Source organism: Dendrobates tinctorius, unplaced genomic scaffold (assembly GCF_039654945.1).
Source record: "Dendrobates tinctorius isolate UK_male_01 unplaced genomic scaffold, ASM3965494v1 ptg000020l, whole genome shotgun sequence".
Classification (NCBI taxonomy): domain Eukaryota; kingdom Metazoa; phylum Chordata; class Amphibia; order Anura; family Dendrobatidae; genus Dendrobates; species Dendrobates tinctorius.
The window spans coordinates 23,843,457-23,870,064 of NW_027361688.1; the positions used below are offsets into that span (position 1 = coordinate 23,843,457).

Below are 26,608 nucleotides of genomic sequence, written 5' to 3' on the forward strand. Positions count from 1 at the left end.
GTCCATGGAGCTCTTTTGATGTTTTAATACTCACTTGTTTTACCTCTGACTCCAATCGAATTATATAAGAATGTAAAACAAATAGCTATGAAAATCCAAAAGGAGCTACAAACAGTGTAGAAAAACAAGAACAAGAAGAAAAAAATTATTAAAAAAATATATATAAAAAATAGAAATAAAAATATAAGTGCACTGTCATTGGCTTGTAGTGCTGTGACTTTAATTGTTTAAATATCAGCTGTGACCCCCTGTAGTCGGACAGGCCATTTTTAGGTAGTGGGGGGCTCCAGGTGACTGAGCATCCTCCCAGCACCCCCCCCCCCCTTTTCTCCTTCCTCCTCCTCCCCTTTCTTATTGGCTCCCTGAAGATTTTGACATCAGGGCCTGAGCTGATTATAAAGACCCTGAGGAGAGGCAGAAGGGTTAATGTGCTGAGAGGTGCAGAGCTGGAGCCTGGATAAGATCTGTTATTGTATCTCAGCCTTTTCTGAGCCTTTCTAATCTTCAATATATATATGTTGGCTTAGCAAGTGAGCCCCAGTATAGCGCTGGATGCTGGAACCTATAGCCTGCTTCCTCTTCACTGGCTGTGATCTTCTTTATCTTCTTGGAGTTTGAGGGTCTTTTTCGGATCTTGAGTCTATGGGGAGTTCCTACAAAGTCTGAGAACTAGAAGAGGACAGAGACTTGCTGGAGGTTGGTGATCTGGGCACCTTCTGCCATGAACATCATTGGGAGTTACCAGCATCATCATCACATGGTGCCAGAACCTTATCTCTTCACCCCTGGCTCTAGATGCCACCAGGATAGACCTTTCTTCCAAGGATGGGTCCTAAATCCAGGGGAAGTGTCCCCTTCAGAGTTTGCCACCCAACCTCCCTATAGCCCTGAGTATGGCACTGTAGGTCCTGCCCAGAGCAGCAGCAGCCGCCTGGAGGCTCTAGGTGGTCGCCTGGCAAGGAGAAAAGGAGCGCCCCCCAAAAAGGAAAGGAGGAGGACAGAAAGTATTAACAGTGCCTTTGCAGAGCTCAGAGAATGCATCCCCAATGTACCAGCCGATACCAAGCTCTCTAAAATAAAGACCCTCAGGCTGGCCACCAGCTACATAGGCTACTTAATGGATGTCCTGGCAAAGGACAATGACCCTGGGGGCACAGAAGGGTTCAAAGCCGAACTGAAGAAAATGGATCATAGAGACTGTAAGCGGAAAAGAGAAGCTGTAAGTACATCCACAGACATGTAATGTGCACATAGAGGGGTGATACAAGGAAGAAAGCAAAATAATCATATGGTCTATCCAATATCAATAAGCACATATGTCTATAAATATAATTAGATAGATGTGTGTGTGTAAATATATATGTATATAAATTAATGTAAATATAAAATTATAACATTTCTATTTTAGTATCTATTATCAGAAATGTTCATACATAGTTATATTTTACTTAGAAGAATGTGTATATATGTATTATCATCTATATATCTATGATCCTTCCACAATCTGTGCATTTTCTATATTCCTATGATTCTGAGCTGCTTCTTTACTCTGTATTTTCCTCTTGCCTTCTCTTTCTCTATATAAATTATTTATGTGTTTTTTATCTAAAAATTCTCTTGGCCACATAAGGCCTTCCTTGTGATAAATATTGTATATCATAACAAATTGCAGGGCTCTCTTTCTCTTTCTTTCTTTCTTTCTTTCTTTCTTTCTTTCTCTTTCTTTCTCTTTCTTTCCTCCTTACTATTTATTTCTTTCTCTCTGGAATTCATTATATCTTTTCTTATTCTTTCTTTTTCTCATTCTTTCTTGCTTTTTCTTCCACTCATTTCATCTTTTTCTTTTTCATATCTTCTTACTTTGTCTCATTCTTTTTCTTTCTTTATTTCTTTTCATTGATTTCGCAGTGCTTTACATACATTATTATGATTCTTACTTTTTCTCTCATCACTTATTTTTTTCTTTCGTTCTCTTTCTTTTTCATTCTTTTCTTTCTCATCCTTTATCTCTCATGTTTCTTCTTACATTCCTTCTTTCTCTTTTTCTTTCTCTCTCAATCATTTTGTTTCAGATTCTTTATTTCTCATTCCTTCTTAATTTTTCTTCATTTTTCTCATCTCTTTGTATTTCTTCTTACATTGTCATTTCTTTTTCTCTTTGTTTCTTTCTTTTCATTTTATTTTTTTCTCATTCTTTGTTACTTTTACTCCATACATTCCCCTTCTTTTTCTCTTCCTTTCTCTCTCATTCTTTATTTCTTTTCATATTATTTATTTTTTTCTCATTCTTTCTTACGTTTTCTCCTTACATTCCCCTTCTTTTTCTCTTTCTTTCTCTCTCATTCTTTAGTTCTTTTCATATTATTTATTTTTCTAATTCTTTCTTACCTTTTATCTTCTTATACCTTCCTTCTTTCTTTCTCTTTCTTTCATTTTTGTCTTGAATTCTTGTCTCTCTCTGTCTCTCTACAACTCTTTCTGTAACATCTGCATGATATGTGACATACTTAATACCATTTTATAATTCTGTATTCAGCACTGTAAACATGTCCAATATTTGCTACTCAAGTTCTCAAAAGAAAAAAGTGAGAAAGTCCTAGAGTCATAAAATACCTTAATGGTTCTCAAGAGGTCTCCAAACATAATCCTCAAAATGTTGCTGTATTCTAGTGTACACAAGGCTGCAAATAATTTAGATGATTTGGGCTTTATTTACCATAGCCATGATACATGACGCTAACCCTAGAAAAACAGCTGAGAGAAGAATGTTTATCCTTTCTCCCAAGTGGCCCTTGGAAATAAAATATACATTTTTCTGCACTAGAAAGTTCAGTATTAAATAAAAAGCAAAATTGTAGCATATAATCTGAACTGTATCATCATTATTTTTTATTTTATTATTTTTATTTATTGTTTTTTAATTTTTATTATATATTTTTTATTTTATTATTTTTTATTATTTTATTATAAAATATAGCAGAATTTTTAATTTTCCAGGGAACTGTCCGCTTTATTTTTGGATTTATCAACTGAGGACATTTCAGATAATGTTTTAATATTATTTTATGTAATATAATTTATTATTACTTTATATACACATTTTTATGAATTATTAAATATTAAAATATATTGAATTTATATACATATATATAAAATTAATTGGTATTTTCTTCTCTTTTGCAGCAAAGTGATGGAGTTTGGAGTGCTGCACCCCAAGGAGAGAAGAAAATAAAGGGAAGGACGGGGTGGCCACAACAGGTCTGGGCCTTAGAATTAAACCCATAGGAAATCCACTAGAAGGATCCTGAATGCACTGTAACTGTGTCCGACAAATCAGAAATGAAAAGGAATATATGTGATGAGCACTCTTCTTCAGGCTGGGTAGTTAAAGAACAGTCATCTGTATTTATGTGCAATTAATGAAAAAAAAAATATATATATATATACTGTGGACAATAAAAGGACTATGAAAGGATTTTCTGAAGACAGGATTGTGCACAAATGATTGCCATGTGTTTTCGTGAGAAGACTGAAAATTATAAACTGCCCTCAACAGACTTAGACTACAGGGGCTAGAAAATGTATATAAAATATATATATAAAGCTGGACCATTAGAGATGTGTTCAATTGACTCAGGGATTTTTTTTTTTAATTTCTTTTTTAATTCTTAATTTATTTTATTTTTATTTTTTTTTGTGAATGCAAAACGGGTTCTTTTTTTTTTCCCATTACTTCTCATTTAGAAGCGAATCCTCAAATTTTTGCATTTTATTTTACAGCACAAATTTTTTTTTTACACTGAAATGATTTAAAATACAATGTCATTTTTAAAATAAATATATCACAAACATTGTGTTCTTAAAAAAACGTACGCTGCAAGTATTTTTTTTCTTTGTGATTAGATGATATACATTGTTTATTAATTTATATTTGCAGACAAATTCCATTTTTTTTTTAATGCCTGCATTTAAAAAAAAAAAAAAAAAAAATTCATATTTTATGCTCCCATGATCCATCTCCCAATCTTTAGATGTTAACATGCTGGTTGTGCCACAGGCGCACCAAATGATCTGTGAATTAAAAACAGAGTTTTGATCATTTTCAGGTGCGCTGGTTTCCCGTGCTTTTCCATACGTTTTTCTCTGCCTGGATGTTTGTTATACGTAAACTTTTTTTTTTTAAATCTTTTTTTTTTGTACATAATAAAAAAAATATTTTTCAATGCCTTTAACTACCTATGTGTGTGACCTGACTGTAAAATATGTATACTACCTCATGTTTTCATCACTCACTAGAAAAAATATTTATGTTGGTCATAACATAAAACAAAGAAAAAAAAATATCACTCAGTTTCACTTTCTGACTTTTATTCTTTTAAGATTATTTGAGATTCAGATTTAAGATATTTTTTTTTTATTTGAAAGAAATTTGAGAAAAAAAATTATGGCAGTAAAAAAAAAACTAAGCATGGCTTAGTAATTGTTATTTATGTAAAAATCTATTTACAGTATCTATCTTCTTATTTATCTATCATCTATCTATTATCTATTGATTATCTATCTATCTATTATCTATCTATCCTCATATCTAGCTATTATCTATATATCATTTATCTATTATTTATCTATCTATTATCATATCTATCTATTTATCTGTCTGTCTTCTATCTCTAAATCTATTATCTATCCATTTATCTATTATCTATCTATCAATCTATCTATCATCTATCTATCCTCATATCTAGCTATTATCTATATATCTATTATCTATCTATTATTTACTTATTATCTATCTATCCTCAAATCTATCTATTATCTATTATCTATCTATCTATATATCTATCTCTAAATCTATTATCTATCCATTTAACTATCTATTATCTATCTATCTATCTATTATCCATCTTTCTATTATCTATCATCTATTATCTATCTATCTATCTATTATCCATTTTTCTATTATCTATCTATCTATCTATCATCTATCTATTATCTATTATCCATCTTTCTATTATCTATCTTTGTATTATCTATTATCTATCTATCTATCTATCTATCTATCATCTATCTATTATCTATCTATCTATTATCCATCTTTCTATTATCTATCTATCGATCATCTATCTATTATCTATCTATTACATCTTTCTATTATCTATCTATCTTTATATTATCTATTATCTATCTATCATCTATTTATTATCTATCTATCTATTATCCATCTTTCTATTATCTATCTATCTTAGAGTGGAACTTTACAACCTCCCTGCACATCCATACAGGCGCTATTAGACCTTTTACAAGATGCAGTGCTGTTAGCACTAGAGACTGTACACAAGTGCCCGTGTGATTAGTATGGAATCTGTACAGCACAGTGTATATGCGCCTCTATAGCAGACCTACAGAATGAAGCCACAATATGCCCATGTGTATAAGATGGCTCATAGAGATTGTCTGATTTCTATGTAGCCATAATGCAGCACTCATACAAGTCTTTGGGCATATTGTATCTCTGTGAACTTTTGATTTTATACAGAAAACACATTTTTGCCAGATTCATGCACAATCTAGAAAGAAAAATATTACCTTTCATCAGATGTCATATAATATTAAATACTCCCTTATAGCTGTCCATTGGCGCTATACTATCTGCAGCTTACACAGTGACTGGGGCTGCATAACAGACAGACAGACAGATAGGGACTGCTTCAATACGGGTTACCTTGACGTGGTGAAGCAGCTTGGTATACATTTTTTTTGCAAAAAATCGTATCGACTAAATACCCTGTATTTGTTATCCAGCACTTGCTGATTACTGTCATATATTTTACCGCAGAATATTTTTGCAAGTATGTTTTCTTGTTGTGTCTCAGATAGATAGATAGATAGAGGATAAAGAAAGATGACAGATAGAGAGGGGGATATAGTCATCCAAGGAAGGCCAAGAGTGTCACTGAGTATGATATCTATATCTGTAGCTATGTCTATTTTGTCTAGAGGATTTGTATTTTGATTTTTCGGGATAGATTCGTATTTATGCTTCTTGTATAATTTCACATGGTAGTGACTATGGATGTATATTATCGATTTTATTCTGCTTTAGATAAGTAGAAAGATAAATAAATGGTGTGCACACACCGACAAGATAAAGTGCAATAGACGTGGACTTTATTAGCCCATGTAGCAGCGTTTTGGTTCAAGGCGTGAAATCTTTCTCAACTTCTATCGCACTTTATGGTGTGCGGCCACCCTTTATTTATTTTATTTGGTAGGCTTGGCAATTTCCTAAGAGGCTTGGAACCCAAATTATTGTAGCTAGTGCTGTTTTCTGGTATAATTTTCTACAAGACAGACAGATGGATAGATACTGCGCGGCCACCTATAGTCACTGGCCAGAAGAGCAGACAGGGTGTAAGCGTGCCTCAGTCCATACAGCTATGAGGAGAAAACTGGCACAAGCATTAATTAGGAGAGCAGCTGCTCACAGCAACCAATCAGGTTTATGTTTTCATTTTTCAAAAGCCCTCAGGTAAATAAGAGGCGGAATCTGATTGGTTGCTATGGGTTATCTAGGTGTGTGTAAATACATGCACTGGGCTGTGGAATATGTAGGCCTCATACAGCCTGTCGTCCATTGTGGAGAGGCCATGGGACCAGCTGACTCTTTTTCCACCATCTGTTTTGTACTTCATTATCTAAATGTGACAATCAAAGTGAAATAGAGCAGGGACTCTTGATATGTGGGCACCGAGGCCTAATATGATGCTTATATACGGTATATATAGGCTGAGTCCTTATATACAGTAGTGACTGTGGTAGCACCTTGATTATACACATATATATATATATATACATAGACATATCACTTGTGGACACAGACAGAAGAGGCATCTGTGTAACAACAATATATGAGCCCTCTGCCATCCAATAGCTCATCATAATGCATAAGTTTACTGTGTTTTGCGGTAGCAATGGGCCCCCTTACCTCTAGGCCCCTGTGTGGCGGCACAGGCTACACCAATGATATGTCCGCCCCATATATATGCGAAGAAACAGAATGGAAGCAGCACTTCAAAGGAAATAAGTGAAAAAGTGGACTTTATTCACCGAGATACATGTATTGCTCAGTGTCTAATTTGAAGCCTTTCTCAAACATATATGTGTGTGTTTGTGTGTGTGTTAGATATAAAATAGAAGATAGATAGATAGACAGAGGCAGAACACCCATTTAAAAAACAAAGTATAAAAGTAAAAAGTATTCCAAGCCTATGTACATGGGCTTGGAATAAATACAAATTTTTAACCTTTTTTTCAAATGAGAGTGCTGTTTCTCTTTATATTAGATACATAGATAGATAGATGGATAGATACGGTATATAGCCCCAAAAAGGGACAGGACTTCGAAATTAGATGATTAAAGTCTGTGTTTTTTATTAACTAAACTAATGCTTCACGGGCAAATTAAAGTCCATATTTTTGCGATTTAATTTTGAAGTGCTGCACCCATTTTTGGGATTGCTAAGTATGCTGAGGTTTTTGATGACAAACTTGGAGGCCTTGCACCCAGTAATATTTGGACAAGTGCTACGTCATTGTCTTTCCATTGTTAGATTTACAGAAAATAAAATAGATAGATATATGAAATAGATAGATAAAATGATTATAGATTGATAGATAATGAATAGATACAATAGATATGACATAAATAGATAGATAGATAGATAGATATGGGATAGATAGAAATAGATAGATAGATAGATAGATAGATAATAGATAGATATGGGATAGATAGATAATAGATAGATGATAGATAGATAGATAGATAACAGATAGATGATAGATAGATAGATAACAGATAGATGATACATAGATAATAGATAGATAGATAGACAGATAGATAGACACACAGATATATAGATAGATAGATAGATAGATAGATAGATGATGGATAGAGTAGATAGATAGAGAGTAGACAGATATGATACACTTTATTAATCCCGAGGGAAATTATGGTATTACAGCAGCGTTACAAACAGCATTCCAAACATTACAACATTACAAACAGCATTACATAAAGTAATTCCTAGACACAGATCTTTCACATGACTAACCACATTGCGTAACAAACAAATTTGTGTAAGTGCAGATACTTAATTCTTAAATCTCTGATCATTGCTATTAGTGCACCAGCCAGGTCATTGTCGTCTTTCACCCTTAGGAAATTGTTATATATCCCCATAGCAGTAGGCAGAAGCAATCTCCTGAATTTCTCCTTCTTGCACCTAAGTAGGATTAGACGGCTGCTGAATGCGCTCTTCTGTTTCACGAGCAGCTCGTATAGTGGGTGTGTATTGTTTCATTATAGCCCTACACTTCTTCTGAATCCTATCTTCCACTACCTCCTCAAAAGAGTCAAGATAGAGGCCAACAGCCGACAGATAGATAGATTGCTAGATAATAGATAGATAATAGACAGATAGATAATAGATAGATGATAGGCCTGGAAAGAAATGATGGTATCCCTGAAAATAATGTGACAAAAGGGACATGTTAAATCAAGGTGTGTGTCCACTAATTAGCATCACAGGTGTCTACACTCTTGGAATCAGTGAGTGGCCTGTATAGAGGGCTACAGATACTCACTGTGCTGTTTGGTGACATGGTGTGTATCACACTCAACATGGACCAGAGGAAGCGAAGGAAAGAGTTGTTTCAGGAGATTAGAAAGAAAATTATAGACAAACATGTTAAAGGTAAAAGTTATAAGACCATCTCCAAGCAGCTTGATGTTCCTGTGACTACAGCTGCACATTTTATTCAGAAATTTAAGCTCCATGGGACTGTAGCCGACCTCCCTGGATGTGGCCGCAGGAAGAAAATGTATGACAAATCAAAGAAACGGATAATATGAATGGTAACAAAAGAGCCCAGAAAAACTTCTAAACAGATCAAAGGTAAATTTCAAGCTCAAGCAACATCAGTGTCAGATCACACCATCTGTCGTTGCATGAGCCAAAGTGGACTTCATGGGAGACAACCAAGGAGGACACCATTGTGGAAAACAAAAATCACAAAAAAGCTAGACTGGAATTTGCCAAACTTCATGTTGACAAGCCACAAAGCTTCTGGAAGAATGTCCTATAGACAGATGAGACAAAAATGGAACTTCTTGGCAAGGCACATCAGCTCTATGTTCACAGATGGAAAAATGAAGCATATCAAGAAAAGAACACTGTCCCTACTGTGAAACATGGAGGAGGCTCTGTTATGTTCTGGGGCTGCTTTGCTGCATCAGGCACAGGGTGTCTAGAATCTGTGCAGGGTACAATGAAATCTCAAAACTATCAAGGGATTCTATCGAGAAGTGTGCTGCCTAGTGTCAGAAATCTTGGTCTCAGTCGCAGGTCATGGGTCTTACAACAGGATAATGGCCGAAAACACACAGATAAAAACACCCAAGAATGGCTAAGAGGAAAACATTGGACTATTCTGAAGTGGCCTTCTATGAGCCCTGACCTAAATCCTATTGAGCATCTTTGGAATGAGCTGAAACATGCCACCTGGAAAAGACAACCTTCAAACACGAGACAACTGGAGCAGTTTTCTCTTGAGGAGTGGGCCAAAACACCTGTCGAGAGGCGCAGAAGTCTCATTGATAGTTACAGGAATCATTTGATTGCAGTGATTGCCTCAATAGGTTGTGCAACAAAATATTAAGTTAAGAACACCATCATTTCTGTCCAGGCCTATCTCATGAGCTTTATTTTTAAAAAATTGTGTGGAATGATGGTTGAAAAGCAATGTCTGACTTTCATTTGTTCAATTTCATAGATTTTTGATTTATTATTACTTTTGTTAGATTCAAGTTATTTCTGTCACCATTGTGGGTTTTTCTGTCAATAAACGAGGGGTACCAACAATTTTGACAACGTGTGTAGATAGATAATAGATAGATAGATATATAGATAGATAGATAGATAGGTCAAAGGGACATTTTCTTGGCCTCCGTCAGGTGAATGGAGCCCTATGGATACATTCACGGTGTATACTGCTTCTCAGTGCAGTATATAAAAATAATTACTACGTAAAGTTAGCAGAGAGGGTTTGGGGCAGGAAGGGTTAAATATATAAAAGAGCGGCATCACTCAGGGAAAGGGCACGGTCTATCATTTGGTCAGACCGGTGGAACTCCCTGTCTTTCTGGCCACCTCTAGATGTGTCATGACGGGGAATGATAGGAAGTGATCTAAACTCACAGACACCCTATTAATTCATTCAGACCTAATCCAGATTTGAGGCAAATAAACCTCGACTTGTAAATCCATCAATTAAATTTTATGTTTCGCTGTCTGACTTATCTGACACAAAACACAAGCCTGGAGAGGAAGGAGAGAACATATAAAATACAATGAAAAGCCTGGAAGCCTAAAAAAAAAGGAGATGGAGAGCAAGCTTGTTAATTTTTGTACAAGCAAGAAAAGTAATATAATCCCAATATCAATCAATTGGATCCATAAGGTTCAGGTAAAAAACAAACAAACAAAAAAAACATTAAAGAGCATTTCTGCAGCAAAAACTAAAACATTAATGTTATTTAATTTTAGATTCAAAATTCTGCAACGATTTATTTTACAATTTATAAGAATGAGTGTTCTGTTTTCTGACCCAGAGCTACAAACGCTCTGCTTCCCCTTCAAATAACCATAGAGGTTCTCAGTGTGGTCTATATCTAATGACCTCACCATGAGTCAAGTGGGCGGTGCTAGAGTACTGAAGAGTCACAGTGTCCTGGCTTAGTACTGCCTTTCTTCCTTGACTGACATTTCCCTAGATGTTTGCCATCAGCTGAAAGGGGGAGATTGCCAAAATGGCAATTTTAATATACATAATGGAAACGACTATGAAAATCAAGCAACTTAAAAAAAAGTGCAGAGATGGAGCCAGGCAGGGCGTAAACTTCCAGCTTAAAAAAAAGGGACCTGAGGACCTGCGTCACAGAGTAAGTCCTGTCAGATACCGGTAAATTGTTGTCTAGGTAGTGACATGCTATTTCAGCAGCAACATCTGACTCCTCAAAGGTGGATGAAAACCCTCAGGCAAAGACAACCAGAAAGTCCCTTCTTCGTGACTTGGACTGCCACTGACTTTTTAAAGTTTCTGGCCAAAAAAGTGTGAAAGCGCAAGATTCCCCAGAGGTAGTGGAGAAAATTCGCCTGAACGTGCAGGAAAGTCAGATGATCTGGTTTCCCCCAATTCTTCCCCAACAGGTGATGTCAAGGAGGAGAAGCATTGGCCGTTGCCCAGTCCTCCTGAGATGAGACGCCGACGCTGGTTGGAACAGTTTACCACCTTTCCACAGGATAGGTGATAACATTTTAGATCTATGAGGGCCCAACTATTAGGAGTCCCACCGATTGCTAGAAGGGTACTCTTCTATCCGTGACCACCACTCCATTTGTGGTAGGTGCCCGGATTGTCCACTGCTTACCACGCACAGCTGACACAGAGACGAGATGGAGGCAGATTACAGTTGCAACAGGTCTGGGTTTTATTGGCCGTCCTCCTGACGACCGTAGCCATACACCGCAGATCCTTTACAGCCCTCCATACTCAGGCCCGGCTACCTTCACCTTTCCTTCAGTCGTAGTGACGTTCCTCGCGGATCTTATGCTGAGGCTGTCCTAGACCTATCTACCACCAGCGCTTCACCTGTCCGAGGTCGTCGTCCAATCGGTACCCCCGGGGCCTTGTCTGTCCTGCGGTCCTTTGTGTCAGGGGCCACCCCCCTGACTGTCTCTTCCTGTCAGTCCCCTGGTCGAGCTCTTCACCGTTGTCAGTCTTCTGTACTGAGTGTTCTCCTCCTGAGCTCCTCCCGGGAATAACCTAGCCTGGAACCCTGTCCTGTCCTATTTATCCCCCTCCTCGGGAATTTCCCTCCTGGGTTCCTATCTCCCCGCCCCCATGACTAAGCGGTTTCTATAGCCGTAAGCTGCTGTCAAGTCCTAAATTACGCTCCCCCTGCCATCTTTTGGTCAAATCCAGGTATTGCACTCCTTTTTCTATCTTCCCTAGTTATTACCCTTCTGTCATTGCCAATCTCCATCTATAGTGCACAAACCATCCCTTCTTCCTTCAGTCAAGTCTATCCATCAAGTCACCTTCCCCACACTCCCCCTTTCTTTGTCTATTGTCGTCCCCAACAATCGTACTCCCTACCTACGTCGTCCTGAAGCTTGTCCACCGTCTGGTGTCGTACCTGTTGTTGGGCCAAATCCGCCATAAGCAGGGGGCCGAACCAAACCGGGAGCATCATGCTCCGAGCAGCCTATTACTAACCGCCGGCGCGCACGCCACGTGACAACTTCTTTCAGGTTGGCGAGGTCCACCCGGACTACTCTACGGCGTGTACCTCCCACTACTCTCCCCTTCTGTTACCCTCTACTGTCTGGAACACCATGACCGAGGCCTTTCGCCTACCAGGTCATCGTTAGCACCCGCCTATCCTTTTGGGTATGCGTGGTGTCGGGGACCTGGCTGACGGACTACTGTCTGGTTCACTCTCTTCCGTCTTATTATTCCTTCAATTTTAAAAGAGTCATGGTCGGCATCTTTGTCACTTCTACCTCGTACCCGGGACCTGTTGCACATTTTTATACATACTACACATTAATTCAACTTTTGGTATACCGTATATATGGTTACCTTTGCTTTAATAACAATAAGGGTAACTCAACAGGAGTAACCCCCTTTTTTCTTTTCTCTTTTTTTTACTTTAACTTTAACTCCTTCTTTAAACACAATATTCCAAAAACAAACGTATGTACTCCCCCTTCCTCCCCCGCATCCCTGCTATATCAGGAGTAAGTGATCAACATTAATAAAACATGTCCCTTATCTTGGACGTCGAACTGTCCTCTGGCCTGCACAACGGTGCATCGAAATCCCGGTAGTCCGGGTCATCTCCTGATAGCCGGTGTTATGCCAGTTGCAAGGGGCTCCACAGCCGTTGAGCTCCCGGGATGCTGGGAGTGTCTTTGGGGGTCCTTTTTATGGGGGCTTGTGGCCTTCGGGTTCGACGATCACGGCTACCGCATAATAGCCGCGGGGACAGTACTCTTTATAGTATTATTATTATTTATATAGCACCATTGATTCCATGGTGCTGTACATGAGCAGGGGTTACATACAAATTTGCGATTGGAAAGATATGAGGAGATCCAGGGGCGGAAACCAGACAGTAGATTGTCAAAGAGCAAGTTACATGATAGGTGGGAGGAAAGTTCAGCATTCCTGGAGTTTGGAAGTGAATGGGAGCAACGATATTGGGCGATAACTGGACATAGCGGTTGGGTCGAGGGTTGGCTTTTTAAGGATAGGCGTGATTGTGGCATGTTTGAAAGCAGAAGGGAAGGTACCGGACGTTAGTGATAGGTTGAAGAGGTGGGTTAGGGATGGGATAAGTGTGGTGGTGAGGTTGGAGAGGAGGTGGGATGGGATGGGGTCGAGTGCACATGTTGTGAGGTGCGATTTGGAGAAGAGACGACTAAGCTCCCCTTCAGTGATGTTGGAGAGTGAGGTTATGGGGTTTGGGCATTGGTCTGGTATACAAAGGGGTTGTGGTGGTTGAATGATGAAGACTTGCCTTGTTTGGTCAATCTTGTTTTGAAGTGTGTGGCAAAGTCCTTGGCAGAGATGAGGGAGGTTGGAGGAGGTAGTGGTGGGCGGAGGAGGGAGTTAAAAGTTTTGAATAGCTGTTTGGGGTTGTAAGATAGGGAAGATACGAGGGTTGTGAAGTAGGCCTGTTTGGCAGAGGTGATGGCAGATTTGAAATCGAGTGTTGCCTGTTTGAATGTCGTGAAGTCATCTTGCGAATTTGTTTTCTTCCAGCGTCGCTCTGCAATCCTGGACACTTGCCGGAGCTTTTTAGTGGTGTTGTTGTGCCAGGGTTGTCTGTTGATACGTCGCATTCTGTCATGAACGAGAGGGGCAACCGCGTCAATAGCTGATGCGAGAGTGGCATTGTAGAAAGCAGTGGCACTCTGTGTCATGGAGTGAGGATATGGATGCCAGTGGTAGAATAGAGTCAGAGAGCGCGTGGGTGTCTAAGTGTGCAAGGTTTCTGCGGGGGTGCGCATGTTGCTGGACCTGGGTGCCTGGTGAGGAGGACAGGGATGAGAAAGTGGGTAGATGGTGGTCAGATAGAGGGAGAGGGGAGGTGGTGAAGTTAGAAAGAGAGCAGAGACGGTGAAGACCAGGTCTAATGTGTGTCCGTCTGTGTGGGTGGCTGAGGAGGACTACTGAGTAAGTCCAAAGGAAGAAGTAAGGGACAGGAGTTTGGAGACTACTGACTGAAGGGTATCAGTGGGGATGTTGAAGTCACTGTATGACACAAAGTCCCCCTCCCGCAAAGCCCGGCCGTGACGGATCGAAGTCACGTTGATATATACCTTCTGGCCGGTTGCGAGGTCCCGAATGAACCCGTATTCTTTTTCCAGATTGTTATACACGAGCCGCCCAGTGGATCGAGAAGCCACCATGCCAGCCTCCCATTTTTCGTGGAGCAGGCTCCAGACCTGCCGCTCTCTGGCCTTCTTCTTCTGTATGACCTCCGCAACCCAAACAGAGGGGGTCCGGTGTAGGCCACGGAGTCCGGTGGGCGGGATGCGGCCGAGGTCGAGAGCGGGGCAGAGGCGGCCACAGATTCCGGCGGAATCACAGACGGGGCCGGGGTGGCGCCAGGCCCCGATGAATAGGCTGCCGCCTCAAGGCAGAGTGGCAGGGACGGACATGGGTGGACTCCTCACTGGCGACACAGGACGTGGCACCGCCGGCGGGGTGGCTCAGGGACGCGGGCAGAGGCGTCGCTCAGCCCGGCGGAGGCCGCAAAGCCCTCCGCCGCCGGGCCCACAGGAATGCAGGAGGCCGCGCGGGAAGGCCGCGTGGCGGGGGCTGGTCTCGGAGCCGCCGGCTGGGCCGGGGGACTTCTCACCTTCCCCAGCGCCGCGGCCTCCGACAAGCCACCCCGTGGCTCCACCCGCAGCCTCCGATCTTCACCCCGCCATCCGCCAGGGCTAGCCTCCAGGCTAGTGGGTCCCGCTGGGAGGCTCCCAGGCGATGTCTTCGGCGGCTGCTCTAGCAGAGCCCGCAGTCGCTCCTCCTCTCCGCCCGATGTCTGGAGGGCAGTCAGTGGCTCCCGGAAGCAGGTATCCCGGCGAGATTCGACCTCTTGATGCCACCGCCATTCCAGGCGTCCGAGGCCACGGCAGCTGCAGCGTCGCATCCTGTCTGATGTACAGCAGTCGAATGGCGCCAAACAGCTGCAGTCGGTCTTCCCACTCGGGCCACTCCCGCCCTTGGGTGGAGTGCTGGTTGGCTTCTCCACCCATCTTCCCGGGTCCAGTATAAGGGGGCGGCGGTCTCCGGATATACACCGCTTCCCCCAGGGGCGAATTCGAGACGGCCCCAGTCCGTCCAGAGCAGCCGCAAACGCCTGGGCCTCCTCCTGGCGTTGGAGTACCACAGCCATGTTGTCCGGCTTCTGGCACCGCCCCGGATCCTCCGATGACATCCAAGGATCCGGAAGCAAGTCTCAAATTTGCAATCCACAGGCGAGCAAAGTTGTAATCCACAGGTGAGCAGCTCATGTCCTTTTTGGGTTCTCCTGGCGCAGGCCTGCCGTGGAAGGTGTAGTATTAGCGGCGGCGTATCCTGCCGACTATGCCAAATGTGGTAGGGGCCCGGATTGGGGGTGGTCCACTGCTTACCGCGCACAGCCGACACAGAGACGAGACGGAGGCAGATTTCAGTTGCAACAGGTCCAGGTTTTATTGGCCGTCCTCCCCCCTGCCATCTTGTGGTCAAATCCAGGTATTGCACTCCCTTTTCTATCTTCCCTAGTTGTTACCCTTCTGTCATTGCCAATCTCCGTCTATAGTGCACAAACCGTCCCTTCTTCCTTCAATCAAGTTTGTCCGTCAAGTCACCTTCCCCACACATTGACTCCATATGAGACTGTCAGAGTGCTGTACTCGACATAGAGAATTAATTTCTTTACTCCCCGCTAACCTGTGTGACCAAGGATTGCTGCGCCATTCCTCTGCTGGGGAAACAGCCTACAACATTCTGGCATTATAGCACAAGTACCGTATATATACTCACGAATTATCTGGAAAAAAAAAAGATCTGGGGCCCGATTCATCATTTTGGATTTTTTTAAAGTCACTTTTCTTTTGTTTTTGTGTGGTATTCGCTGCCATTTTATTTGCGGCAAAATTCAGAAAAAATGGCGCACGCAGTTCATGATGTTTGCGCCGAATCAAAAATGCTCTTTATTTTTGGATTTAACCTTTTTTGTTTGCTATCTTTTAGAACAAAAAGTGGTGCAAAATTTGCGTAAAACCCAGGTTGGGAGGAGGGAGGGGGGACTGGAGGACATTTACAACAAATTTGGTCACTTTTTGGAAAAAAAAAAAAGTCCCAAATGATGAATCAGCCAAAAACATCCGGAAATCCTAAACTCCATTGACAGAGGAATACTGAAAAAAAAAACTCAGAAAAGAAAATGAACATACATAAAATAGACTTTAAAAAAGGCGCAAATGGAAAAATAAATATGGCGCAAACCTAGGAAAACTTGACATAAAACAGGTGGAAATGCAATAATGAATCTACGGTAGGTCCTTGGTCTTTTCCCAAAAACACAACCATGTTTTGTGCATTAATGCTGAGACCTATCCCAATGAATACCATTTAATTGCAGTACCAGACACAACTCATAAGTAAAGGTGGCACTGTTTTCTTTTTTTTTTTTAAAGGAGATCCTTTTTGCCTTCTTCAACATTTTTTAAAGGGGTTATCCATGACTATTTCGTGTTTTTTTTACTATGGGCTTAAGAACAAAGAGGTTAACTACCTGCCTGTTCTACCTGACTGCTCTTGACGGTAAATCAGCTGCTTCGCTTCAACAGAGAAGCTCTTCTTCCGAGCTGCTCTGTGGACAGGGCGTGACTGCCGACGTCGTGGTGATTGATAACTGCAGGGAGCCGGCTGTCAATCAGCATACGGCAGTCATGCCCGATGAACAGATCAGAGTGGAAAAGAAGCTGTTGCTCTGTCGACATGACTTCAGCAGAAGTTGCAGAATCCGCCGGCAGGAGTATGCTGTGACCATTCTTTGACGGCAGAGATTAGTGAAGTGCCCTAGGCGCAGGAGCGCGTGGCAAAGTGAGGGCGTGAGAGAGCGCGCGGTGCAGGCAGGGCCGTGGGATACTCGGTACCGGGCCCGTCGACTTCAACGGGGGAAGGTGTCACGGCGGCGGCGACCCGGTCCATGGCCCAGGGGCGTCCATTAAATAAAAATGATGAGAGGGGATGGGGAAAAGTTGTTTGTTTTTGAAGTATGGTAAAAATGAAGATAAAGTTTATAGATGGTTAAATACGTGACGCCACCTGTGGTATTCTGGTCAAAGGTGACCAGCGCTGCGGTGTTGTTCCCCTGAGACTGTTGATGTGGCGCAGCTGAGGTGAAAATAGCCCTCCACAGGTAGAGCAATAGTTCCAGGGCAAAGATGTTAGATTAATAGTCAAAATGGCTGTGAACGTTGGGGTGCAGAGAAATTAGAGGAGGACACAGAAAGGTGCAGTTTCTTTACCTTTTACTGGTAATTGGTTGCAATCCGGAGTACCACATACAGGTGATGGAATGAGTCCGGCTCGCCTGGAGGCATTCAGGGGATCCAATTTCCAGGTGGGGATTTTGGACCTTCCTTCTGCGCTTTGTGTGTGGGTCTCTGCTGTTTGCTGCGACCCTCAATTGCGTGCTGATTTCACTAACCTGTAAGGCTGTCAGCATGAGCCTGTTCCAAGGGTACCACCCATTTCACCGTCAGCCCCGGGCTCCTTATCCTCATGCCGTGCCCTCAGGTGTTCAATGTCGCACAGGAATTTACAATCCCCTGTACTTTCAGATTCGGCGATCAGGACATACAGCTCCTGACCACCAAGGACTCTGACGTCCCTTTTCTCTCTATTAGCGCTTCGCTCTGGAGTCTGCTATATGCAGTTTTTTAGCTTCCCAAGAGCCTCACCGTCTCTGATCGTGTCCTTTCCTTCTTCACAGATCAGCTTCCCCTGTCTTGAACTGACTGGATCTTCCAGAAAGATCTTTTTACCTCACATTTTAACTGTTTTGTCATTTTCCTCACAGCTCACAGATCCTCTCGTTTCCATGACAACCCCCTCAGCTCACTTCTAGCTGACTCACCAACCCCCTCTGCTGGCCAGAATTTATAAGGCACCTCCCTTTTCTGACCTGCAGCAGGAATTGTGATTTAATCTATGTTGTCTGGCATCCCCTTCTGCCTCCAAGCATGACTTCACCTCTTAGAGGGAGGCAATGTCACTGTGACAACCGGACTCTGGGGTGTCACATTACCCCCCCAGTTAAGTTCAGTACTCCTGGACTGAGGAAACATAACAAAAATTGTTAACAACAACAATTAATGAAAATTTACAGTCTTAGAAATGTAAAAATTATCAAAAAACAGACAAGAAGAAGAAAACAATAGCACAGTTACTGCATCGACCAGTCCTTACGCTGCTGTCCAGGAATTGTCTTTGTGCTTGTACCTGGAGTTTAGTTGGTGGGAACCGCCTTAACCCACTTTGTGTGTCGTCCCTGGGCGTGGCTACAGGGCACTCTGTAGATGGGCCTGTTTTTGGGCCACGCCGGTGGCTTATTTTCAAGGCCTTTTTGGAGCAACTATTTACAAATAAGTTCTGACCACACATAGTCCTGTGGCCCAATTGTCCTTTAACTGGTTATTACGAATACTTAAAAAGGTTCATACAGAAAGTCTCTGTAGGCTCTCATGCTTAACGGATACAGCTATACATTCTTATTACTTTATTTACATCTGACCTCTAGTACTACGAGTGGATCTACGCAGTATAGGTATTTCTGATGACCTGACCTGTTCTCTGATGTCTACTGTTGGTGCACTAGTCACTACGCTATAAGTAGACCTGTGTAAGATACAGTGGGGAAAAAAAGTATTTAGTCAGTCAGCAATAGTGCAAGTTCCACCACTTAAAAAGATGAGAGGCGTCTGTAATTTACATCATAGGTAGACCTCAACTATGGGAGGCAAACTGAGAAAAAAAAATCCAGAAAATCACATTGTCTGTTTTTTTTTCATTTTATTTGCATATTATGGTGGAAAATAAGTATTTGGTCAGAAACAAGCAATCAAGATTTCTGGCTCTCACAGACCTGTAACTTCTTCTTTAAGAGTCTCCTCTTTCCTCCACTCATTACCTGTAGTAATGGCACCTGTTTAAACTTGTTATCAGTATAAAAAGACACCTGTGCACACCCTCAAACAGTCTGACTCCAAACTCCACTATGGTGAAGACCAAAGAGCTGTCAAAGGACACCAGAAACAAAATTGTAGCCCTGCACCAGGCTGGGAAGACTGAATCTGCAATAGCCAACCAGCTTGGAGTGAAGAAATCAACTGTGGGAGCAATAATTAGAAAATGGAAGACATACAAGACCACTGATAATCTCCCTCGATCTGGTGCTCCACGCAAAATCCCACCCCGTGGGGTCAGAATGATCACAAGAACGGTGAGCAAAAATCCCAGAACCACGCGGGGGGACCTAGTGAATGAACTGCAGAGAGCTGGGACCAATGTAACAAGGCCTACCATAAGTAACACACTACGCCACCATGGACTCAGATCCGGCAGTGCCAGACGTGTCCCACTGCTTAAGCCTGTACATGTCCGGGCCCGTCTGAAGTTTGCTAGAGAGCATTTGGATGATCCAGAGGAGTTTTGGGAGAATGTCCTATGGTCTGATGAAACCAAACTGGAACTGTTTGGTAGAAACACAACTTGTCGTGTTTGGAGGAAAAAGAATACTGAGTTGCATCCATCAAACACCATACCTACTGTAAAGCATGGTGGTGGAAACATCATGCTTTGGGGCTGTTTCTCTGCAAAGGGGCCAGGACGACTGATCCGGGTACATGAAAGAATGAATGGGGCCATGTATCGTGAGATTTTGAGTGCAAACCTCCTTCCATCAGCAAGGGCATTGAAGATGAAACGTGGCTGGGTCTTTCAACATGACAATGATCCAAAGCACACCGCCAGGGCAACGAAGGAGTGGCTTCGTAAGAAGCATTTCAAGGTCCTGGAGTGGCCTAGCCAGTCTCCAGATCTCAACCCTATAGAAAACCTTTGGAGGGAGTTGAAAGTCCGTGTTGCCAAGCGAAAAGCCAAAAACATCACTGCTCTAGAGGAGATCTGCATGGAGGAATGGGCCAACATACCAACAACAGTGTGTGGCAACCTTGTGAAGACTTACAGAAAACGTTTGACCTCTGTCATTGCCAACAAAGGATATATCACAAAGTATTGAGATGAAATTTTGTTTCTGACCAAATACTTATTTTCCACCATAATATGCAAATAAAATGAAAAAAAAAAACAGACAATGTGATTTTCTGGATTTTTTTTTCTCAGTTTGTCTCCCATAGTTGAGGTCTACCTATGATGTAAATTACAGACGCCTCTCATCTTTTTAAGTGGTGGAACTTGCACTATTGCTGACTGACTAAATACTTTTTTTCCCCACTGTAGGTATTCTAGATTGCCTTCTCTCTATTCCTAGACTCACCATGAGATTGTCAGATTCGCTGTTAGCAGGGGACAGATTTCTGCATTCCACTGCAGATGTGGTATCTATTACTGGAGCCATTTCATTTAGAGTCTCTTCTTCATCTGGTGCAGTAGGCTGATGAAAGGTTAGTACTGGTACTACTATTGCCTGATTTACTTGTGTCAACGTCCGAGGAAATTCTCCAAGTATAGTTTGAATATTTTCTTTCACCTCTACTGTAGGCTGTGGAGTGTCTTGGACTTCTTTCTTGTCCTTCAGTTGATCAATGCACATCTTTAGATGATCTCTTAAGACTGCTTCTAAGGTTTCTCCTCCATCTTTACTGATGATACATACTTTGGTGTTATTAAAGTCTGAAGGTATCACGGTGTATGGCTCTGCCTCACACTGGTCATCTAGTTTGTGAACACGTCTCTTTCTTTTGAGTACTTGTTCTCCTGGTGTCAAGGGAACTGCACGGGCGTTTTGATTGTAATTTCTTTCCTGCCTCTGTCTTGCTTGGGACAAACTTTTCTCCACACATTCTTGCACTTTGCGGTATTGTTGCTGCCGCTATGTATCCCAGTCTGCATCTGGTGATGTTGTCTCTGGTGTTAAGACTCCCATGTCTAAATCAATGGGTAACTTGCCAGGTCTTGCTCTCATCATGTAGGCTGGAGTGCAATTTGTAGAGTTTACTGGTATATGATTATATAGATCTATCAGATCTGGCAACTTCTCTAGCCACTCGTTTAGTTCTTCCAGAGGTAAGGTCTTCAATAAGTCAATTACCACCTGGTTCATCTTCTCACACATGCCATTTGTCTGTGGATTCTTATGGAACAAATTCATGGACTTTTAGTGCGCTGCTTGACAAAATGACGAATCCAGGCTATGATGAAAGATTTAACTATTTATTTGCCAACGCGTTTCAAAGTGTACAGCACTTCTTCCTCAGGGGTTGACATATATGAACAGATAGATCTGTCTCAGTTTAAATACATTCATGATTTGATCATTGGCGCCAATTTTCAAATCATGAATGTATTTAAACTGAGACAGATCTAACTGTTCATATATGTCATCCCCTGAGGAAGAAGTGCTGTACACTTCAAAACGCGTTGGGAAATAAATAGTTAAATCTTTCATCATAACCTGGATTCGTCATTTTGTCAAGCAGCGCACTAAAAGTCCATGAATTTGTTCCATATTTGTCCATGAATTTGTTCTTAGTTGTACATATATTGCAGAGTACAAGTCTGCATAGACTTCAGTCTGCATTGTGATTGCTATAAGTGTGTGCTAGAAGTGTGAAGATTAATTTAAGAATTAAAACCAGAAGGATGTATACAGACTGTGCCCTGCTACCTGCCACCATCGCACTCTAACAAGCATCTCTATTCTTCCGACAGGTATGTCCATCCACCCAGCTCTCCTGCTGTCTGTCTATGAAGGACACACAGTGCATCACCCAGCTTTGCACATAGACTTGCCTCTGCACCTAGCATTCACATGGTATGTCCATCCACCCAGCTCTCCTGCTGTCTGTCTATGAAGGACACACAGTGCATCACCCAGCTTTGCACATAGACTTGCCTCTGCACCTAGCATTCACATGGTATGTCCATCCACCCAGCTCTCCTGCTCTCCTGCTGTCTGTCTATGAAGGACACACAGTGCATCACCCAGCTTTGCACATAGACTTGCCTCTGCACCTAGCATTCACATGGTATGTCCATCCACCCAGCTCTCCTGCTGTCTGTCTATGAAGGACACACAGTGCATCACCAAGCTTTGCACATAGACTTGCCTCTGCACCTAGCATTCACATGGTATGCCTTTCAGCTAACCCCAGTGTTATTTATGACCTTGTTTACTCTGGCTTGATCATATACATCTGGTCCACTCTTAATTGTCTGGCCAAGATGAGCAGAGACCACTCCTCTCTGCTTCACACCTGACTGCACTTAGTTGTACATATATTGCAGAGTACAAGTCTGCATAGACTTCAGTCTGCATTGTGATTGCTATAAGTGTGTGCTAGAAGTGTGAAGATTAATTTAAGAATTAAAACCAGAATTGAACTGAAGGTAACTGGACACAGTCACTATAAACAATGTTTCTGTTTGTTTTCACTTTCACCCCAATAATCCTTCACTTTCTGCTAATTCCCCTAATCCCTACTCCTAGTAAGGAACTGTTCATCTCTTCTTCAATCCTCCCCATCCACCTCACCTCCGCCTCAAAACTGTTCCTTAACATACAATCCTCTGTCTCCAAACACAGACAGCCCCCTCATGCCCTCTCCTGCTCCCACCTGCTAACACTTTCTCTGCTCCTTCTCACTGCTGGCGATATCTCCCCAAATCCTGGTCCTCCTCACCACATTCCCACAGTCATTTCTACCTCCCATCCACACTCTATCACAACCTTCCGTAACCTCTCCAACCTTATACCCATTCACCCAGCCCCCGCTTCCCCAGTCCCACTAACAGGAGCTCTGTGGAACGCTCGCTCTGTCTGCAACAAGCTTTCCTACATCCATGATCTTTTTGTTACTACCAAACTCTCCTTCCTCGCCATCACCGAAACCTGGCTCACCCCTTCTGACACAGCCTCTCCTGCTGCACTTTCGTATGGCGGCTTCCACCTTTCTCACACCCCCCCGCCCCAGCAGCAAACATGGTGGAGGAGTTGGTTTTCTCCTGTCAGATACCTGCTCCTTCACCCCAATCCCACTGCCACCCTCTGTTACCCTCCCTTCCTTTGAGGTGCACTCTGTGCGCATCTACTCCCCCTCCAACCTCCAACTGGCTGTCATCTACCGCCCCCCAGGGCCAGCCACCACCTTCTTTGACCACTTCACCACCTGGTTACTTCATTTCCTTTCCGCGGACATCCCTACTATCATCATGGGCGACTTCAACATCCCCATCGACACTTCCCTCTCAGCTGCCACTAAACTTCTATCTCTCACTTCCTCCTTCGGCCTCACTCAATGGTCTTCTACAGCCACCCACAAAGATGGCCACACACTGGACCTCATCTTCACCCGCCTCTGCTCCCTATCTAACCTCTCTAACTCACCTCTTCCTCTCTCTGACCACAACCTGCTCACATTCTCTTCCCTCTTCACTCCATGTCTACAATCCCCACCCCACAAACTTTCACACCCTCGCAGGAATCTTAAACACCTTGACCTACACTCATTCTCTGAATCCCTCCTCCCTCTTACAGATATAAGTTCCTTACACAATGCGGATGACGCTGCCGCTCTATATAACACCACAATAGCTGTAGATTTGGAATCCGCTGCCCCACTTACACATACCAAAACTCGCAAAATCAACAGACAGCCCTGGCACACCAGCCTGACCAAAGAGCTGAGGCGAGCTTCCAGGGCTGCTGAGCGCAGATGGAAAAGATCCCACTCCAACGAGCACTTCATCGCATTCAAACAGTCCCTCACTACTTTCAAGACCACACTCGCCACAGCTAAACAAACCTACTTCTCATCTCTCATATCCTCCCTGTCTCACAACCCTAAACAGTTATTCAACACCTTCAATTCTCTCCTCCGCCCCCCAGCACCTCCTCCCTCCCCACTCATCTCAGCTGAAGACTTTGCCTCATTTTTCAAGCAGAAAATTGATAACATCAGGGACAGTTTTGGTCAACAACCCCCAGAGCCCTTCCTCCCGACTTCCCAGCCCTCCACCTTCAAAACCAACTTCTCCACCATTACAGAAGATCGACTCTCCACTCTACTCTCAAGATCACATCTCACCACCTGTGCACTCGACCCGATCCCATCCCACTTCATCCCAAACCTCACCACAGTCTTCATCCCAACCCTAACCCATCTCTTCAACCTGTCACTAACAACTGGTGTTTTCCCCTCAAGCTTTAAACATGCCTCCATCACACCTATCCTCAAAAAGCCCTCTCTTGACCCATCCTCTGTATCTAGCTATCGCCCTATATCACTTCTCCCATACGCCTCCAAGCTACTGGAACAACACGTCTACCTTGAACTGTCCTCCCATCTCTCTTCTTGCTCCCTCTTCGACCGCTTACAATCTGGCTTCCGGTCACACCACTCCACTGAAACTGCCCTTACTAAGGTCACCAATGACCTCTTAACTGCCAAGAGCAAGCGACACTACTCTGTCCTCCTCCTCCTGGACCTGTCGGCTGCCTTTGACACAGTGGACCATTCCCTATTATTACAGACCCTCTCATCCCTCGGCATCACAGACTTGGCCCTCTCCTGGATCTCATCATACCTAACAGACCGGACATTCAGCGTCTCCCACTCACACACCACCTCCTCACCTCGCCCCCTATCTGTCGGAGTCCCACAAGGTTCAGTCCTTGGGCCCCTGCTGTTCTCTATTTACACCTTTGGCCTGGGACAGCTCATAGAATCTCATGGCTTTCAGTATCATCTTTATGCTGATGACACACAGATCTACATCTCTGGACCAGATATCACCTCCCTACTAACCAGAATCCCTCAATGTCTGTCCACTATTTCATCCTTCTTCTCCACTAGATATCTGAAACTCAACATGGACAAAACAGAATTCATCATCTTTCCCCCATCTCACGTGACCCCCCCTACGAACCTATCAATTACAGTAAATGACTGCCCACTCTCCCCAGTCCCACAAGCTCGCTGCCTCGGAGTAATCCTTGACGCTGATCTCTCCTTCAAACCACATATCCAAACCCTTTCCACTTCCTGCCGACTTCAACTCAAAACCCAAGAATCTGCAAAAACCCTAGTCCATGCCCTCATCATCTCTCGCCTTGACTACTGCAACCTCATGCTCTGTGGCCTCCCCTCAAACACTCTCGCACCCCTCCAATCTATTCTAAACTCTGCTGCCCGACTAATCCACCTGTCCCCCCGCTATTCCCCAGCTTCTCCCCTCTGTCAATCCCTTCACTGGCTCCCAATTGCCCAGAGACTCCATTACAAAACCCTAACCATGACATACAAAGCAATCCACAACCTGTCTCCTCCATACATCTGTGACCTCGTCTCCCGGTACTTTCCTGCACGCAACCTCCGATCCTCACAAGATCTCCTTCTTTACTCCCCTCTTCCCACAATCGCATACAAGATTTCTCTCGCGCATCACCCCTACTCTGGAACTCTCTACCACAACATATCAGACTCTCACCTACCATCGAAACCTTCAAAAAGAGCCTGAAGACCCACCTCTTCCGACAAGCCTATAACCTGCAGTAACCACCGATCGACCAAACCGCTGCACGACCAGCTCTACCCTCGCCTACTGTATTATCACCCATCCCTTGAAGATTGTGAGCCCTCGCGGGCAGGGTCCTCTCTCCTCCTGTACCAGTTATGACTTGTATTGTTTAAGATTATTGTACTTGTTTTTATGTATACCCCTCCTCACATGTAAAGCGCCATGGAATAAATGGCGCTATAACAATAAATAATAATAAATAATAATAATAATAATAATGGGGCTTGCTGGCTGTTTCGGTCTTTTCTGCGCAGGTTGCATGGGTCACATTCTCGGCACCACTTCTCAATGGAACTCCTCATGCCAACCCAGTAGAATCTTTCATGAAGTAGGACCTCCAACTTCTTCCAACCGAAGTGTCCTGCTCCATTGTGGTACGCCTCCAAGACCATTGGCGCATCCCTCTTCGGGACTACCACCTGCCAGACCAGTTCATGTGTGCGCGAGTTGATGTTCCTCCGACACAGTTTACCCTCATAGATGAACAGCTTGCCTCTCTCCTTCCATAGCTGTTGTGCTTCCTGTGGATTATCTGGACCAGGGTGTGCATCATCTTGTGCCAGCCACTCCTTTACTAGGCGAACAGCTGGGTCATTATCTTGTGTCGCTGCCCACTCATGATGGGGTAATGGGTTCAACGTTACCTCTCGTACGATAAAGCACT

At 43.0% G+C, this 26,608-nt stretch overlaps 1 protein-coding gene across 1 annotated transcript; it reads left to right on the forward strand.

Annotated features, from left to right (window-relative positions):
• The first annotated feature begins 447 nt into the window (after positions 1-447).
• Positions 448-4,310, forward strand: HAND1 (heart and neural crest derivatives expressed 1). Its single transcript, XM_073567338.1, has 2 exons — positions 448-1,219; positions 3,184-4,310. Exons 1-2 carry the CDS (start codon positions 722-724, stop codon positions 3,283-3,285), a joined length of 600 nt encoding a protein of 199 aa, XP_073423439.1. The 5' UTR covers positions 448-721; the 3' UTR covers positions 3,286-4,310.
• The last annotated feature ends 22,298 nt before the right edge of the window (positions 4,311-26,608 follow it).

Coding starts and splice junctions, on each gene's coding strand:
- HAND1 (XM_073567338.1), top strand. CDS start 722: ATGAACATCATTGGGAGTTACCAGCATCATCATCACATGGTGCCAGAA. Junction 1,220..3,183: donor GTAAGCGGAAAAGAGAAGCT/GTAAGTACATCC, acceptor TCTCTTTTGCAG/CAAAGTGATGGAGTTTGGAG.